Source organism: Malaclemys terrapin, chromosome 3, assembly GCF_027887155.1.
Source record: "Malaclemys terrapin pileata isolate rMalTer1 chromosome 3, rMalTer1.hap1, whole genome shotgun sequence".
Classification (NCBI taxonomy): domain Eukaryota; kingdom Metazoa; phylum Chordata; order Testudines; family Emydidae; genus Malaclemys; species Malaclemys terrapin.
This window is the reverse complement of record NC_071507.1, coordinates 45,276,401-45,292,663: the sequence shown is the minus strand read 5'-3', so window position 1 is coordinate 45,292,663 and position 16,263 is coordinate 45,276,401. Positions and strand designations below refer to the sequence as shown.

Here is a 16,263-nt window from a genome sequence, read left to right as displayed (position 1 = left end):
TTTAAGGAAAGAAGGATTGTCCAAGTGTGGAAGATGTAAACAGGCATTTTACTGCAATGTGGAATGTCAGGTATGTGTTACAACAACTTGTGAGGAGGGTAAGGGTTCACTAACGCAGTAAGCTGCACGTATCATTAGTTTAGTACAGCACTGACAGGCTGTAATCACATCTACTGTTAAACTGGTCAGTTTCAGAATCCCACAGATGCTGAGAATGGAGTTGTGTCTTGGACAATTACAGGATTTAGACATGTCCGTATTAAGTCATTCAAGATGGGCTATGCTGGGACATGGTATTACTGAGACATTTGATTAGTACAGCCTACCAGCCCACTAATTACTTCAGTAACCAGCCTACTTTAAATATACTCAGATTTAACGTTAGTCCCCTAAACTGGTGAAGAAGTCCCTGTCTAGCTGAAATATCAAAAATAAATATCTGAGTTAGCTTTTTCAAAATCTGTTGCAAGTGTTACTGTTGATGATGATAATAATAGTGTATATTAGTTTAGAAACCTACTGTGCTTCTTCTCTTAGTCTTCAAAAAAGAACGAGATAGGTTCCTGGAGGATAGGTCCATCAATGGCTATTAGCCAGGATGGGCAGGGATGGTGTCCCTAGTCTCTGTTTGCAAGAGGCTGGGAATGGGTGACAGGGGATGGATCACTTGATGATTACGTGTTCATTCCCTCTGGGGCACCTGGTTTTGGCCACTGTCGGAAGACAGGATATTGGGCTAGATGGACCTTTGGTCTGACCCAGTATGGCCACTCTTATGTTCTTATATTCTCACACTTCTACTAAGAGGCAGAGATAACCAGAGTGGCCATTCTCTGAATTTCATGTTATGGAGCTTTAATATGCTTTAAAGTAGAATAGAATGAAGGACTGGTTCATTGAAAAACACCCCAGTTCAATTATAATTCTATTTTTTCTTTTGTTATGGAGGGAGAGCTTGTTCTTATCTAATTCACTGAATCTAGCCAATCCAGTATCCTGCCTTTGCATGCTGTCAGCTTGACCTAAAGTAACCATGCGCCTTATGTTTCCCTTAGTAGTCATCGTCCCCTCACCCCCAGAGGGCCGGTTTCTGATACCTTACTCACGTCAGTAGGACTGTTTGTGGAATAAGGCATTACCCAATGTGAGTAAGGGTCCAGAGTTAGGTACTAATCAATGTGAGTAATGGGCAGCAGGATCTGGTCTCCTTTGATTTTCTTTCATCTGCAAAGGACAGTGGACAAGGGTATATTTGCCTATTAGCTTTGTTTCATGCCCCCCCCCCTTTCGCTTTCTTTATTTCCATTATTTATATAGGATGGAAAGATCCCTGGGAGGTGGTAATATGACCAGACTTGTTCATGACAACATCTGGGAGGCGATTCATAGACTCTAGGACTGGAAGGGACCTCGAGAGGTCATCGAGTCCAGTCCCTTGCCCTCATGGCAGGACCAAATACTGTCTAGACCATTCCGGATAGACATTTATCTAACCTACTCTTAAATAATCTCCAGAGGTGGAGATTCCACAATCTCCCTAAGCAGTTTATTCCAATGTTTAACCACCTTGACAGTTAGGAACTTTTTCCTAATGTCCAACCTAAACCTCCCTTGCTGCAGTTTAAGCCCATTGCTTCTTGTTCTATCCTTAGAAGTTAAGGTGAACAAGTTTTCTCCCACCTCCTTATGACACCCTTTTAGATACGTGAAAACTGCTGTCATGTCCCCTCTGTCTTCTCTTTTCCAAACTAAACAAACCCAATTCTTTCAACCTTCCTTCATAGGTCATGTTCTCTAGACCTTGAATCATTCTTGTTGCTCTTCTCTGGACCCTCTCCAATTTCTCCACATCTTTCTTGAAATGCGGTGCCCAGAACTGGACACAATACTCCAGCTGAGGCCTAACCAGCACAGAGTAGAGTGGAAGAACGACTTCTCGTGTCTTTCTTACAACACACCTGTTAATGCAGATGAACTATCCCTCTTCAGATCAGGCTCCCCTCTCCCCCCGCCCCATATTTTAGTGTGCGGGAGTAAAAATCTTCAAATGGCCTCCTACTTTTGAGTCACAAGCTGGTTTGGAAAGCTTTTAGCAAAGGCAGCTTAAAAATGTAAATACTGATATTGGCTTACATAAGAGGTTGGAGGAGATTGTCAGGAAAGTAGTTGCATAGAGCAGAAAGTGAAAGCTTCGTGAAATTAGCATCTTTAAGGATCCAGGTGAAAGTCCTGCAAAAGCTTAATAGGAAGCCTAGGTAAATCCTCTGACAACCCATAATCTCATCATGAGAAGCACTTGCACTTAGTTGTAAGAAGTGCATGCTGGGAGACATTGTTTCAAACCAACCCTGTACAGTTCATGTGAGAGAATCCAATAATTTTTGCAATAAAATTGCTTTGTGGTCTATAACATCTTCCATCTGAGAATCTGTTTCTTCACAAACAAGGAAATAAGCTCCTGTGAAGTAGATAATGGCTATTGTTGCCATTTTACAGATGGATTAATTAAGGTAAAGAGAAGTTAAACAACTTGGCCCAGATCAAACAGCAAGTGCACATCGGAGGCAGTAGTAGGACCTATATCTCCTGACGTTGAGTCATTTGCGTTATCCACAAGTCCATCCTCTGCCTTCCAGTATTCTGGAATCTACACTCCAGACTTGAGGAGCCTTATAGAATAGGAGCTGGTTCCTCTCCTCCCTTACACATTGGCCCCCCAAGAACAGGTATTAATGTATTGTAGATCTCTCATTATTTTTTACAGTGTGAGGTAGTGTTTGTATCTTGCTATCTCTAATGTTTTTAAAGGACCAGAACACCCTTTATTATGATGAAATGTCCTTCCAAGAGAAAAAGTCCTCTCACCATCCATTCAGGAAGACAGAACATCCTGAAAACTTCAGGAGACAACATTTAGCAGAAGAGCTGTTTGTGTGCTAAGCTAATGATAATTAAAACCCTTCCTACATATGTATACATAATGCTTTGTATATAAAATCATTCAGTAGTGTTTCAATGTCTTGAGTGTAGTGTGATGTGCCCCAGCATTGGCTCTTTCTTCATCACTACATGTGAAATGCTTAGGGCTTCTTGCTCTCTCGGCATAAATCTATCTTCAGTGTTTTGGATCCTTCTGAATCACTCAGATGAAATTTAGGAACGTTGCTGGGATTCAATTCTTCTGACATTCTTTCAACGTTATCTTCAAGCACAACATTCTTTAGAAACCGGTCCCCACTGACTGTATATGCTGCACAGACAATCTACATCACATCTTCATCCTTGTCTTGTTCAAAGGCACTTTTCACCAATTCAGCAATTCTCTGTCAAAGCTGAGAAGGACATCTGTGCCTTGATATTGAACTTGTAACAGTGGGGTGTACAGTAAATGTTTCCCTTTCAGCTTCCATGGATGTGGGACCTCATGCTTTGGCTTTCTTCATACCAAACTGATGAAAGTCTGGAGCTGCACTTAAGAGCTTTCTTATAGCATTGTTCATTTGATATTTTTAGTACTCTATGAATCCACACCCATTTGCCCAATTGAACTAAAAATTGCCCTTGCCAACAAGAACCTGGTATAGATACAATGCTATAAACATAATCTGAAAATCACTCAGTCTGACAGCTGTTTGTCACATTCGGTGTACTATGTGGGACATGAAATCAATTTCACTTCAATTCACACTCCCCTTTCTAAAACAGTTTAAAACATAAGAACGGCCATATTGGGTCAGACCAATGGTCCATCTAGCCCAGTTCCTGTCTTCTGACAGTGGCCAATGCCAGCTGCTTCAGAGGGAATGAACAGAACAGGGCAAATCACAGGGAGTGATCCATCCCCTGTTGTCCAGTCCCAGCATCTGACAATCAGAGGCCTAAGGACACCCAGAGTGTAGGGTTGCATCCCTGACCAACTTGGCTAATGGACCTATCCTCCATGAATTTATCTAGTTCTTTTTTTAATGCAGTTATACTTTTGGCACTCGTAACATCCCCTGATGACAAGTTCCCCAGATTGACTCTGTGTTGTATGAAGAAGTAAAGTACTTCCTTATGTTTGATTTAAACCTACTGCCTATGAATTTTATTGGGTGACTCCTGTTTCTTCCTGTATGTGAAGGAGTAAATAATACTTTTTCTCAACACCATTCATAATTTTATAAACCTCTACCATACCTCCCCTCCATACCAATCATCTCTGTTTTCCAAGATGGACAGTCCCAGTCTTTTAATCTTTCCTCATATGGAAGCTGTTCCATAACTCCAATCGTTCAGTTATCCTTCTCTGGACTTTGTCCAGTTCTAATATATCTTTTTTTTGAGATGGGATGACCAGAACTGCATGCAATGTTCAAGGTGTGGGTGTACCATGGATTTATATAAAGGCATTTTGATATTTACAGTACAGACCCGTTTACATGTGACCTGTTTACATACGAATCCACTTAAAGCGCGGTAGCGTCATGCTCCCAGTGCTACCTATTTAACACGCGAGACTCATTAACACGCGGTACAGGGACTTGCTATGGAGCACTACAGATTCGCTCATTAACTCACTGACATAGAAATCGACAGGAAGTGCAGAGCGGAAATGTGTTGTATGTCTTTACCATCACGCACGCTTAGTCATTGTCACGCTAGAGAGATATATAATATATACAGTAGTACTGTAGTTGTATAGTAATACAGTATATATACTACATTAGAAAATGTTAACCGTAGGCATAATATAATGGCAGAGGGCAAGCATCAGCGTTCCTACACTGTAGAAGACAAGCTAGCTGCAATAGGTCGAGTAAATAGTGGAGAAACCCAGGCCAAAGTTTCAAAAGATATTGGGATTGCCGAATCTACTCTCTGATGATGGCTAAAAAACAAATCTAAACTGAATGGCTTTGTACAAAATATTGATTCTGCTGCGGGGCTTAAGTGAAAACATGTGCTTTGTTCAGCAGAACCCACAATAGACAAAGCCATGCGCACATGGTTTGCTCAGGAAAGGCTGCAAGGAATGCCACTAAGTGGGCCAATTCTTCAAGCCCAAGCGACAAAATTTGGAAATTTAACGGGGATGAATCATTCCAAGCCAGCGAGGGGTCTCTAAGTCATTTTAAAAAGCATCATAGCATAGCGCAGGTGTAGATTTCTGGAGAAAGCCGATGATTCAGCCGCAAACGCATTTCCCACCGAGTTAAAATCTATTGTACAAAATGAAGAGTACCACGAAGAACAACTTTATAATTGTGATGAAACCGCTTTATTTGCAAAACTGCTACCTGATAAGACTTTAGCCTTTAATCACGAGACACAGAAAACAGCTGGATTTAAAAAGATAAAAGATCGTCTGACTCTTCTTTTTTGTAGTAATAAGACAGGCAGCCATAAGCTTACTCCTCTTCTCATTGGCTGCTTTCATAACCCTCACTGCTTTAATCACCTCAGCAGAGTCAAACTACCAGTAATATACGCTAACAGCAAAAATGCTTGGATGACGAGACACATTTTTGACGACTGGTTCCACAACAGCTTTGTTCCAGCTGTTCGTAAGCATCTGTGTTAATTACAAAACAATTTCTATGGTTACTCAATCCATAATTCTGAAAAACTTATCCAAAACCTTTTGTTTGCTATTTTAAACTTGCATACAGACTAATGTATTATCGTAATTCATATATCTCATGCAATGTATTGTATTTTCCTAATAAAACAAGTTATTTTTTATATATTTGAATGATGCAAAAGTAGGGCAAAAATCAGGGGGGGAAAAAGATGAAATTCAATGCAATAAGTGCAGTGTAATGCACACTGGAAAGCATAATCCCACTTCTATATACAAAATTAGCTGTTACCACTCAAGAAAGATCTTGGAGTACAATTTTGGGCAACACAGCCACACAGCCTCAGAAAGTGGGGATCAAAGATGATTTTAAACAATTTTTATCTCTTCCCTTTCCTGATCCCAGCCCATCCAGGTCCCGGTACTGCAATTTAGGGTAACCTCATGGCTCCTCTAAACTACACCCAGCTGCCCAGAGCTCCAAGGGGCTATTTTGACAGCCAGGTATCACCAGAGCACAGTGACCTGGCTATTCCCTGTTTTCTGTCCATGCCTCCACTCCAGGGGCCAAGTGGCAAGGGTCCACTGAACCAGCCTTGTGCCACCTGGACATTCCTATTAGTAAGGGGAATGCTGAGGAGGTGGATTTAAGTCCAATATAACTTTGGAATGTTTCTGTTATGTTCAAATTTCATTTAAGTGAACATGCCTCTGGGCTGGGAAAGGAGAGTGAAAGGAGACTTACAATCCTTGAGTTATCAAAATTACTATGGATATAGTGAGAACTGATCAGGAGCTCCTATCTTACCCTTCCCTTTAATATGAGAACAAGGGGACACTTGATGGAAGTTTAAGGCAGTAGGTTTAAAATAAAGGGAAATGCTACCGTAATTTATATACATTGTAAAGTCCATGTGTGGTCTTCACTCTCAGGAGATCATTTTGAAAATACTTTTTAAAAGGATTAGGTGATTTGTGTACATTTAGTTGGGCAGTTCCTAGAGTCCTTACTTGAGACATATTCACATTGGTTTTAATGAGAGTTTTGACTGAGTAAAAACGTCAGGATTTGGCCCATTGTTGATAAAAGACCAAATGTTCCCCTCTGCTTCCAAGAGGGGAGGGTAGCAAAAAAAGCACTGGACTTGGGGTAGAACTGGGAGAGGTGTAGGGAGAAGGGTTCCACTGTAGTACTCTGTGGTCATGGAGGTGTGAGGCATTCAGGTAGATATCCTGGGCTTCTGAACAGATCACCTGAGATCTGCAGGTTTTTAGATCAAGCACCACTCTGATGGAATGCTCAAACAAGCTGTATCTACTTCTGAGATTTCCTGTCTCCCACATGTGAATAACCAGCGTTGAGTCCATATTTATCCAAGTTATTAAGTCAAAGTATTTTGTGTGGCAGCTGTACAAGCTAAGGCTGCACTCATGGTAATCAAATCTCATTCCTTGCATAGAGAAGCTACCTTACTGGTCAAACTGTTAGAAGTGTTAGTATATGGAAGTTTTTGCTTCTCAGTCTCTTGTCCCTGTCAGCTCAGGACTCATTTAATTTAGGTTGTGACTAGCTCCACCTGGATCTCTCATGTTATTTCTGCTAATATTGCCCCATTGTCCCCTTTGCCCTACCAGCCTCACTATCCCCTTCATTTCTCAGTCCCACTCTCATGTTCATGTCTCCTTCCATGTTGCTCCATGTGCCTGGAATGATCTTCGCTTCCGGTGGGCCACTCCCTCACCCTTTCCTCATTGAAATCTGTCATAAAAAGACTCACTTCTTCTGGGAGTCCTTCAAACGCTAACCCATGTCAATCTCGTATCCTCTCCAGCCCAACATTTTGTAAATGGGGACGAGAGGGAAAGAAGACACAAGAGCTTGAACCTGAATCACGTATCACTGGGTGAAGCACTTCAGGGCCATATTGCAATACCTTTACTCAAGCTCAACAGTAACATACACCACAAGTAGTCCCACTGAAATCAGTGGGATTCTTTGTGGGGGCAGGAGCACTGCCCAACCCAAGTATCAGTGGTAGAATCAGGCTCTAAGTGTTTGCATGATTGGGCTCCATTAACCCTTTCACTGGCTTTCCCAGGACCTTTTTGTCTTATCTGTGTATCTGTATTCTAGACTCTCTAAGCTCCACTGGACAGAGACTATTTTTATTTGTGTCTTCTTTTGTACCAACAAAGCACATCACTGCCATTTAACAAACGATAGTAATTTTACATGGGACTGAACAATGTTTCCCTTTGGGCTTGTATTGAGTACTGTTTTTTTTGTAGTATGCTGCACTAGTCTAGTCTTCAGGCAAATAATCCAGTAGTCCTAGCTGATGCAATCGTTTTGAAGAACTTGGTGGAGGAAGTTACTTTTCCACTCTCTTTGATGTGGAAAACACAAGGCTTAGCAAACTTCCTTTCCAAAAGTGTTGTCACTCTGCCTTAAATGAGGGGAAAAATACAGGAGACATAATGAAAATAGGAAAAAAAAATCATGAATACAGCACTGGGGATTCAGCTAGAACAATGATACCCGCTATAATTCAAACCACTCAGAGAAAACGTGGAAAAGAATGCTAAATGCAATCCTGCTGTGATTGCAGAGAAGGGCTCTCTGAGTGTTTTTATACCAGGTATTACTCAGTCATCACTGTTCTCTATTCCTGCAATGTTTCAGGCTTTTATCTTGCTTTGCACAATCCAGCCGTATCTTGTCCCTTTAACCTCCCTACTAGTTCACATAACTCAGTATGAGTCTGCCTGAGGAAAGATTTTAATTAACAATGCTTAGAGAATAAAGGAAACAAATGCATTTTGAAAACATTATTTTGAGACAGGCATATAATTTTGTATCTTGGCTTTGTTTTTCAAGTATTCTTATTAATTAAACAGTATATGTGAACATAAGTCTGTATTAAAAAAAATGTAGGGTCTGATCTTACACTTCTTCTTGCACACCCAAAACTCATCAAATTGAAGTCAGTGGGAGTTTTGGATGTGCAAAGAATGAAGGACTGGGTCCTCATTGTGTAATTCTTGAACACACAGGCTAAAGACTAAGGGCCCATAGAAATTTTCCAACCATCTCTCAAGTGCATAGGAATTCAGTATTTCCAAGGACAAATTTTGCAATGTGACTGCTGCATCAGTGGGAGCATCCAAGATATTTTTTTAAATGATATGACTAAAATGTAAAATACTTTAAAATTCTACATTGTTGTCGCCTCTTAGAACGGTCAGACCTTGGGGTTGCTTCACGTAGGCTACATGTAAAATCTCAATTTTGGATTTGAAAAAAAGAAACCAAGGGCAATGGGCCTAACTTGGCAAGGTGCTGAGCACCTTTCACAATCCGTTGAACCTCCAGTGTGAGTTGAGGGCCTTTGTTCCCTCCCACGGCGAGTCCCTAAAATTTATCTCAGTGTATGGGGCAATTACAAATGGCCATTTCCAATGGAAACTCCTGAGGCATCAAGATGAGACAGTGGGTCTGACTTTTATTTTGGTATATAAAGCCTTAAATAGCCATGGGTCAGTCTACCTGAGGGACATTGAGTTGCTCCAAATCCTATCATGGCACTTGAGGGTGGTGATGATGGTCCCCATGCTGGAATTTTTCAAGGGTGATGTGCAGGGTTGTGACTTTGGAGTATGTGTCAGAGTGAAACCTTAGTATCCCTCTAGGGGCAGCCAAAGGCTTCTATGTTCTCACTTTAGCTCAGTGATAAATTTGTGGGACTTGTTATGGTATGCTCCCCTGTCTTTTCTCCTCTCCACCCCACACCTTCCTTGGCTCAGGTGTTTTATTTGAGGATAGAGATTGATTGCCTCTTAAGTATTAAGGGACAAATGCATAAATGTAACCCATTGTGTGGGTTTTTACCACTTCATATGTCCTGTGGGCATGAATGTTAGAACTATATGATATAAAATTGAACATTGATTTATGTTCTAAATATACAAATAAGGTGAAATACACTCCAGTCCAGGAGAGGCCTGAACCACAGCCTGTGTATCACTTAAATCTGTTAATGTGGATCTCTTTGTGCAGGCCTTAATGACCTGCATCCATTTCATCCATAGAGTGTTCAGGAAAGTCTCATACACCCGAGAACAGCTGTTCATAACTTTGCTTGATTGCAAAAAATTAATTACATGAAATGTTTTACTGTATTTAAGGGAAGTATGTAACATTAAATTTTAACTAAAGGGTGTTTGTCCTCTTTCAGCCACTAATCTTGCTACTACTGCATTGGAGAGCCCCAGGCGTATTCTATTACACTTTGCTAACTAACAAAATAAATCTGAAGAATCTATTCAATAGGTCTGATTCTGATCTTATATACACTGTCTTTATATTGATGCAAACTCATAGATTTCAGAGGACTTACTCCTGATTTATACCAGGGTCATATCTGAATCGGGGCCAATGTATTTATTAAATGGAAATTGAACCCAGTCTAACCATTAAGCGAGAACCTATTCTCCCCTTCCATGCTTGTTCTGAACAATAAGGATTGATTTAGAAACAGCGTTTCATGTTTGTTTCTTCAGAGTTTATATTTTATTTCCACCAAATAAATGAAGATAGGATGACCTTGACTCATCCTTGGCGAGCATGTTTAAAAAGAAAAAGACAGCTTTGTCCCTTAAAAATTACTCCAGCTTTTGTTCCGATTTAGCAAGTATCATTTTATTTTTCTAAAGGAAACACATTTCACTTGACCTCCAGGTTCTGGTGGGACTTGCTGCATCCTCTTTTTTTCATCTCTTATTCTACTGTGCTTCTTTTTTTTTTTAACCTTCCAGAAAGCAGATTGGGCTATGCACAAGCTGGAATGTTCTGCTATGTGTGTTTTTGGGCAGAACTGGAATCCCTCAGAGACTGTGAGACTGACGGCGAGGATTCTTGCCAAACAGGTGAGCAGAACGCAAGACTTTGTCTGCTTTCAAAGGGGGGGGGGTGGAGGCGAGGAGCCGGAAGAGCAGAAAAATGAAAATTTGACCTACAGTAACTGTCCCAGCTTCGTGTTAGTTTCCTGTATACAGATTGGCTGCAGTGCTGAGTGTGAGCAGCTGAAAAAACTGACGGCTGAAATGGCTAAGACGGCATAACGTCCAGTTGGATGTTCTGAGAGGTGTTAAGCTGATGTCCTAGTAGAACCAGTGCAGTGTGGGCTCAAGAAGTCAGTGCATAGCATCAAGGCCAAAGTAGCATAAATGAGAGGGGGATCAGACTCAGTGTTTGTGGTTAAGTTGATGGATGCCACACGTGGTATCTGTTGGCAAACACCGGCTTTTTAATGGCAGCCACTTTTGTTAGACTTGTGTGAAACAGAACTTCCTTCAGATTGTACTGTATAGCATTGTATAGTTATAGCACCGTTCACTCTGTAAGCACCCCATAAGTCCTGATTCTCTTCTCATTCAGACAGATGCATATAGTTACATAAGAGCGGCCACACTGGGTCAGACCAATGGTCCATCTAGCCCAGTATCCTGTCTCTGACAGTGGCCAATGCCAGCTGCTTCAGAGGGAATGAACAGAACAGGTAATTGAGTGATCCAATTAGAATGAATGGAGTGACCCTGATGTAAAACCAGTGTTGGAGGAAGGAAAATCAGTCCCTTCGTCTTTGGAAAGAGAAGGATTATTTATAGGAAGATACTACGCTAGTGTGCTTGCTCTGATGTTGCATTATTAACTCCATCTGTAATATTCCTTGGAATGCAGAATTTGTGATAGTGGGAAGGGCATAGCAGAAGTGTTTGCAAGGAAGAGATTGGACCTGTAAGTTTCAAGGTTATTACACTGTGTATTTTTGCAAAGCTCTAAATGCTCTCTGCAAAAACAAATCCTCTTTGAAGCACATTTGTATGATCGAGGTCTGCGTATATGACAAGGGCAACCCGGATACTGTATATAGAGAGGATTTTGATGGCCTGCTGGGAAGGTAGCCTGCATATTCCCTCTGTGCCTGTGTGTGTGGGTTTAGTTTTTTTAATTAAAGCACAGTCTAGTGGTGATCCACAAACAAAATTAGATGTTTAATGATTAAAAGTCATTGGAATAAATTTGTGCTTGAGGGAGGGGAGAACCTACATGTCATATAAAAGCTAAATATGCAAACCATAGTCCCTGAACCTCAGCTGCTGGGCCACCTGCAAAGCCATATATAATGGCCAGGATTACAAAGAAGTGGCCTTAGGCCAACAATAGAGCACTGCTTTTGAACTCTGTCAACAGTGAGTTTATTCACTTTCCTCAAAGCGAAGCCTGTCTCTTGCCTGCTTTGCTGCTGTTAGTAGCTTTCTGGGTTTCTAGAACAAAGTAAATGACATATTTTAAAATACTGTACTGGTTATGTGTGTATATTTGATTGGAGTCAATTTATGCCTGCTTTATTTGGCACAGCAATATTTTTTTTTTTTTATGGCTTGTAAGGTTAGTCAGTTTGACCAGATCACTGTTCATTGACCTTTATAAAGCCTGAACACAGTGAGAGTTTTATGTTTTTGTTTTATGGGTAAAAACCCTCAATATAAGCGTTGATTGACAAAATATGTGATAGTTTCACTTTTTTTTCGTGTCATTGCAATCTTTTTCTGTTTCTAGAAAACCCACCCTGAAAGAACACAATCAGAAAAATTGCTTGCTGTAAAAGAGTTTGAATCACGTAAGTAGAGAAGACTTGCAGATAACAGGAGCTCTTTTCCATAGTGCATTTAGGAGTTGCTTCATTACCCTTCATCAAAACCTTCTCCAAGCATCTCTGTTATAGAAGGAGGGAGTGAAAAAGAGAACTGCATTTCCAAAATTTTTTGTAATGCTTTAATTTCTTTTTCTGTTGGTAGCTTGGGGGAGTGGGGAAGTGAGGGTGAAACTTTAGACAGATTAATTATGTAGTGTTCATCCATCAGATGGCTTTCCTGGCACTCTGGTGACTTTTCTGAATTGTAATGTTGCAAAATTAAAATAGCTGGTATTGTTACCAGGAGGCATAAAATCAGAGACAGCACAGTTGTTTGATGGTGACAATGACTATGGGGCTAATTGCAGAATCCTCTGGACTGCAGTTCAGTGTCTGTCACTGCCAGTCAAATTTGACATGTTCTCTATGATTGTGTTGAAATTCCATGTCCTGAATGCTCCAAAGTGATCTGAGGAAGGAGAGAAGGCAGTGGCTTGCTTTTATCTGGAAGGTTACTGTTTCCACCCCCGCGCCCTTGAGGCAGTTAGAAATTGAGCAACTGTTAAGAGTAACCGGCCTGGAATAGTCTACATGGCGTTGCAGTGTTGCTCCCTTTCTTGGTATTGATAGTAATAAGGAGAAGCTGATGTGCACATACATTTGAGAGGATGAGGCGATAGTATTGTAGGCTTACATGCCTTTCATCCTGAAGGATTCCCAAACACTTGACAAAGTGCTAGACAAATGCTGTCATTGATGGAGTGAGAGGTGGCAGTTATTTAACCAAGCCCAGCAAGACTACAGGACAGCTTTAGTACAGAAGGTGAATGAGATTGCCTCAACTGGAACTGCCAGGGGGAATGGAATAGGTAAAATGTTGGCATTTGTCCAAGCCAGAGCAGCCTACACAGAGAGGAATTTCGAGGACAAGTTGTCAAACAAGCTAATGGTGGGAACCGAGAGGTGGGTGTTCATAGAGGGTTTTCTGTGGATTCTGCTGAATTTTAGCCTGCGTTAATATAAATATCTTACTCATTTGGAAGCCCAAAAGGGTTGGGGTTTGGGTCAGTGGATGCTTATCCAAACTGTGGCAGTGCCCTCCTAAAGCACTGAGATGCTCTGCCACCACAATTCTGCCCTTCTCCCCCAAAGGCTCCCTTGCTATTTCTGGCTGTCTTGATGAGAAGCCCCCTCTGCTGCCCGTTACCCACCCCCCTTTGGCATCTTCAGCAGTTGCCCCCCGCCCTCACTCTCTTCCCAGGGATGGGTGAGTGAAGAAATGGCATAGGATTTTCATTGGAAGGCTTCATCTTTCTTTCTTACACCTGAGCTCCCCCTAATTCTCATCCTGAAATTGTCCCATTTCAGTGTCCCCACTATTCTGTGTCTCCCCTCAGTTGTCCCCACTCTTACATGTGTCTCCCATTTGTGCCCCTCCTTTTCAGCTCTTTTCCCTGTAGTCTCTCTTCTCACTGCTGTCATATTTTGGGGGGTGCAGAGGGGAATTGTAGCATTACTTTGCTTTGCAGGTGTGACTTGGTACTCCTGCTACTGTGCAGAGTAGGGAGGACGACAGTGGTAACAGCTAGGCACTCCATTCTGCTTCTGTTAGAGTGAGAGCAAAAAGTGTCTCAAGCAGAGAAGGGACTGGGAAAATGCTCAGTCCACAGCCCCCTCGAAATGTCAGATGGCTTAGCTGCCCAGGGTTTTGTCTGGAACCATGAGTGGGACTGGATATAAAATACCAGGACAGGACCAGACAAATATGCCAAGACACCACTGCTGATGCCCCAAGCCTTGCAAATAGTAGAGATCTTCAATGTCTGCAAGTGGTTAGGACCTCTGCTGTTAGAGATCCTGTCTTTTGGATGAGGGGCAGAACAGTCTCTTCTAGTATTCTACTGGGACACTTTCAGTACGGACTAGGACACGTCTACATGGGGAAGGTCTGTCATGTTGGGAAATGTTTCACTAGCATGATACTAAATGTGGCTTAGCACCTTTTGTAGACGGGGCCAAGTAGTGTATAAGAACATATTCACAGCCCTGGTTAACCCTAGGGCTAAGTTAACCATCAGCTAACATGTTTTAAATACTACTGTTCTTGTCCTCAGGGATATTGTGTTTAATCTCTTGTTAATAAAAAAGTATCAGCCAACATTTTCTAACCTCATGCATTTTCCCAGTGTATACACGTGGCCTTGGAAGGAGAAGCAATCACAACCACTTCTTGCAATACCTCCATACAGCTGTTCCTTGGGTGTCTCCCATCCAAGTTATGACCTGTTCTAACCTAGCTATGGCTGCAGTTAACCAGAAGAGAGTTCCTTGTATTGAAACAGGATGTCTTCTTTATCCACAGACCTTGATAAACTAGACAATGAAAAGAGAGAGCTGATTCAGAATGACATTGCTGCTCTTCATCACTTTTATTCAAAGCACATAGAGTACCCTGACAACGCTGCCCTTGTAGTCCTCTTTGCACAAGTAAGTTGGCTAGAATAAAATCCATTTAGGTAGGTGGGTATTGTGAGAATCTAGACTTCGTGAAAGAAGCAAAAGACAGCAATGAGAACAGCCTTCCTTGTATCCACAGCAGAGGGGGTAGTGGTAAAGCATTGCTATGGTGTTCTCTCCCAGGCACAAGTTTCTAAATGTGATCCAGTAGTTCATTTATCACCGCTCTGGACAGGTGGCAAGGAAGCAGAATGTTATTTTGGATAACATTTTGAAATCTTAAAATGGTTAATTTTACCTCTGTCTTTTATCTTGAATTTCACATATATCCAGACTTCATGTATTTTATTGGACATAGTAGTAGTTGTGATGCTTTAAGAGTGACATTTCGCCTTCATGCCTGCGTCCTCTCATCCCCCCCCCCCCCCCCCCCCCCCCCCCAAAGTGAATGCACATTTTAATCCAGAATTGCGAAGCATCACTCTATCTTTCTGTCTGGACTGTGTGTTTAAGCCTCCAACAAAGGGTGCCATGCCGTCTGTGGTGGTAGGTTTTTGAGATATGGACAACTGCCTACTATTGGACTGAGACTGCCCACTCATTTTGTATAGGCCAGTGCCTAGCAGTAAGAGGTCATCGTTGCTATTATTACCTTAATTAGTGTTTAAACTGCTGTACTTCAGGTGAAAGTTCCAGTACTGTATTCCATTACTTATCCTCTAAGCCATCTGGTTTCCCATGATTCACTTTTTGTTTTTGTTTGGTTTTCTTTGGCGATTGAAAAGTTTTCTTTCTATTTTTTTTTAAACCTTTTCAGCTTGTCAAGTGATCTAGAAGGAGATGCATCCAAAATTCAGCTACTTTCTGCATGCTGCTGACCCCCCATTTCCTGCCCTTGGGTACTGCAAAGCTCTCTTCCCCTGCATCCCTGACATCCGCATTGTTCCCTTCTGTCCCTACAAAACCCAGCTAATGAGATCAGTGTTCTAGCCTGTCACCGCGTCCATGTTACGCGCTACATATTCCTCCAGGTCCTTCCACTGACAACCCTTCTTGATCACATCATGCTCAAGGGGCTTGTCCCCTTCTTCTAGAGTCTGCATAACTCTGCCCCCAGCTTTCTTGCCTGCTTTTGTCTCTTATCCTCTATTGTATCACTGATGCCAGCCTTGAATGCCGTTCAAGTTTCACAAACTTCCCTTTACACATGGAACGCTCTCCCTGAATTAAACTCTAACCCACTAACCTCTTATCCTTCAAATCCCTTCTCCTGACCCATTTCTGCTATGATGCTTACAAGAAAGAGGCACCTACCGATGACTAGGCTGAGAGTAGTTGGAGGTACCCGACTATATATTTATTTAAAAAAACAACTTACAAATCAATTGGAACCATAAAGTTTTGTGTCCGTCACCAGCCTATGTAGCCCTGTGTTCTTATTGCTGTTAACCCCATCCTCCTTCCCGCCTGTTTTATGCTCACCTGTTTTGTGTCTTGTTTTAAATTTGATTGATGGCTTTTGGGGCAGGATGTTTGTACAGCACCTAG

The 16,263-nt window shown here is 41.7% G+C and overlaps 1 protein-coding gene across 2 annotated transcripts in view; it reads left to right on the top strand.

The window, feature by feature from the left end:
* The window catches only part of SMYD2 (SET and MYND domain containing 2), a 42,402-nt gene that overhangs the window by 6,158 nt on the left and 19,981 nt on the right, over positions 1–16,263 (top strand). For both annotated transcript variants that reach the window (XM_054024348.1, XM_054024347.1), the window contains exons 2-5: positions 7–70; positions 10,376–10,486; positions 12,183–12,243; positions 14,621–14,745. In XM_054024348.1, the coding sequence (XP_053880323.1) occupies positions 10,391–10,486; positions 12,183–12,243; positions 14,621–14,745 (282 nt within the window). In that variant the 5' untranslated portion in view covers positions 7–70; positions 10,376–10,390. The remainder of the gene's footprint in view (positions 1–6; positions 71–10,375; positions 10,487–12,182; positions 12,244–14,620; positions 14,746–16,263) is intronic.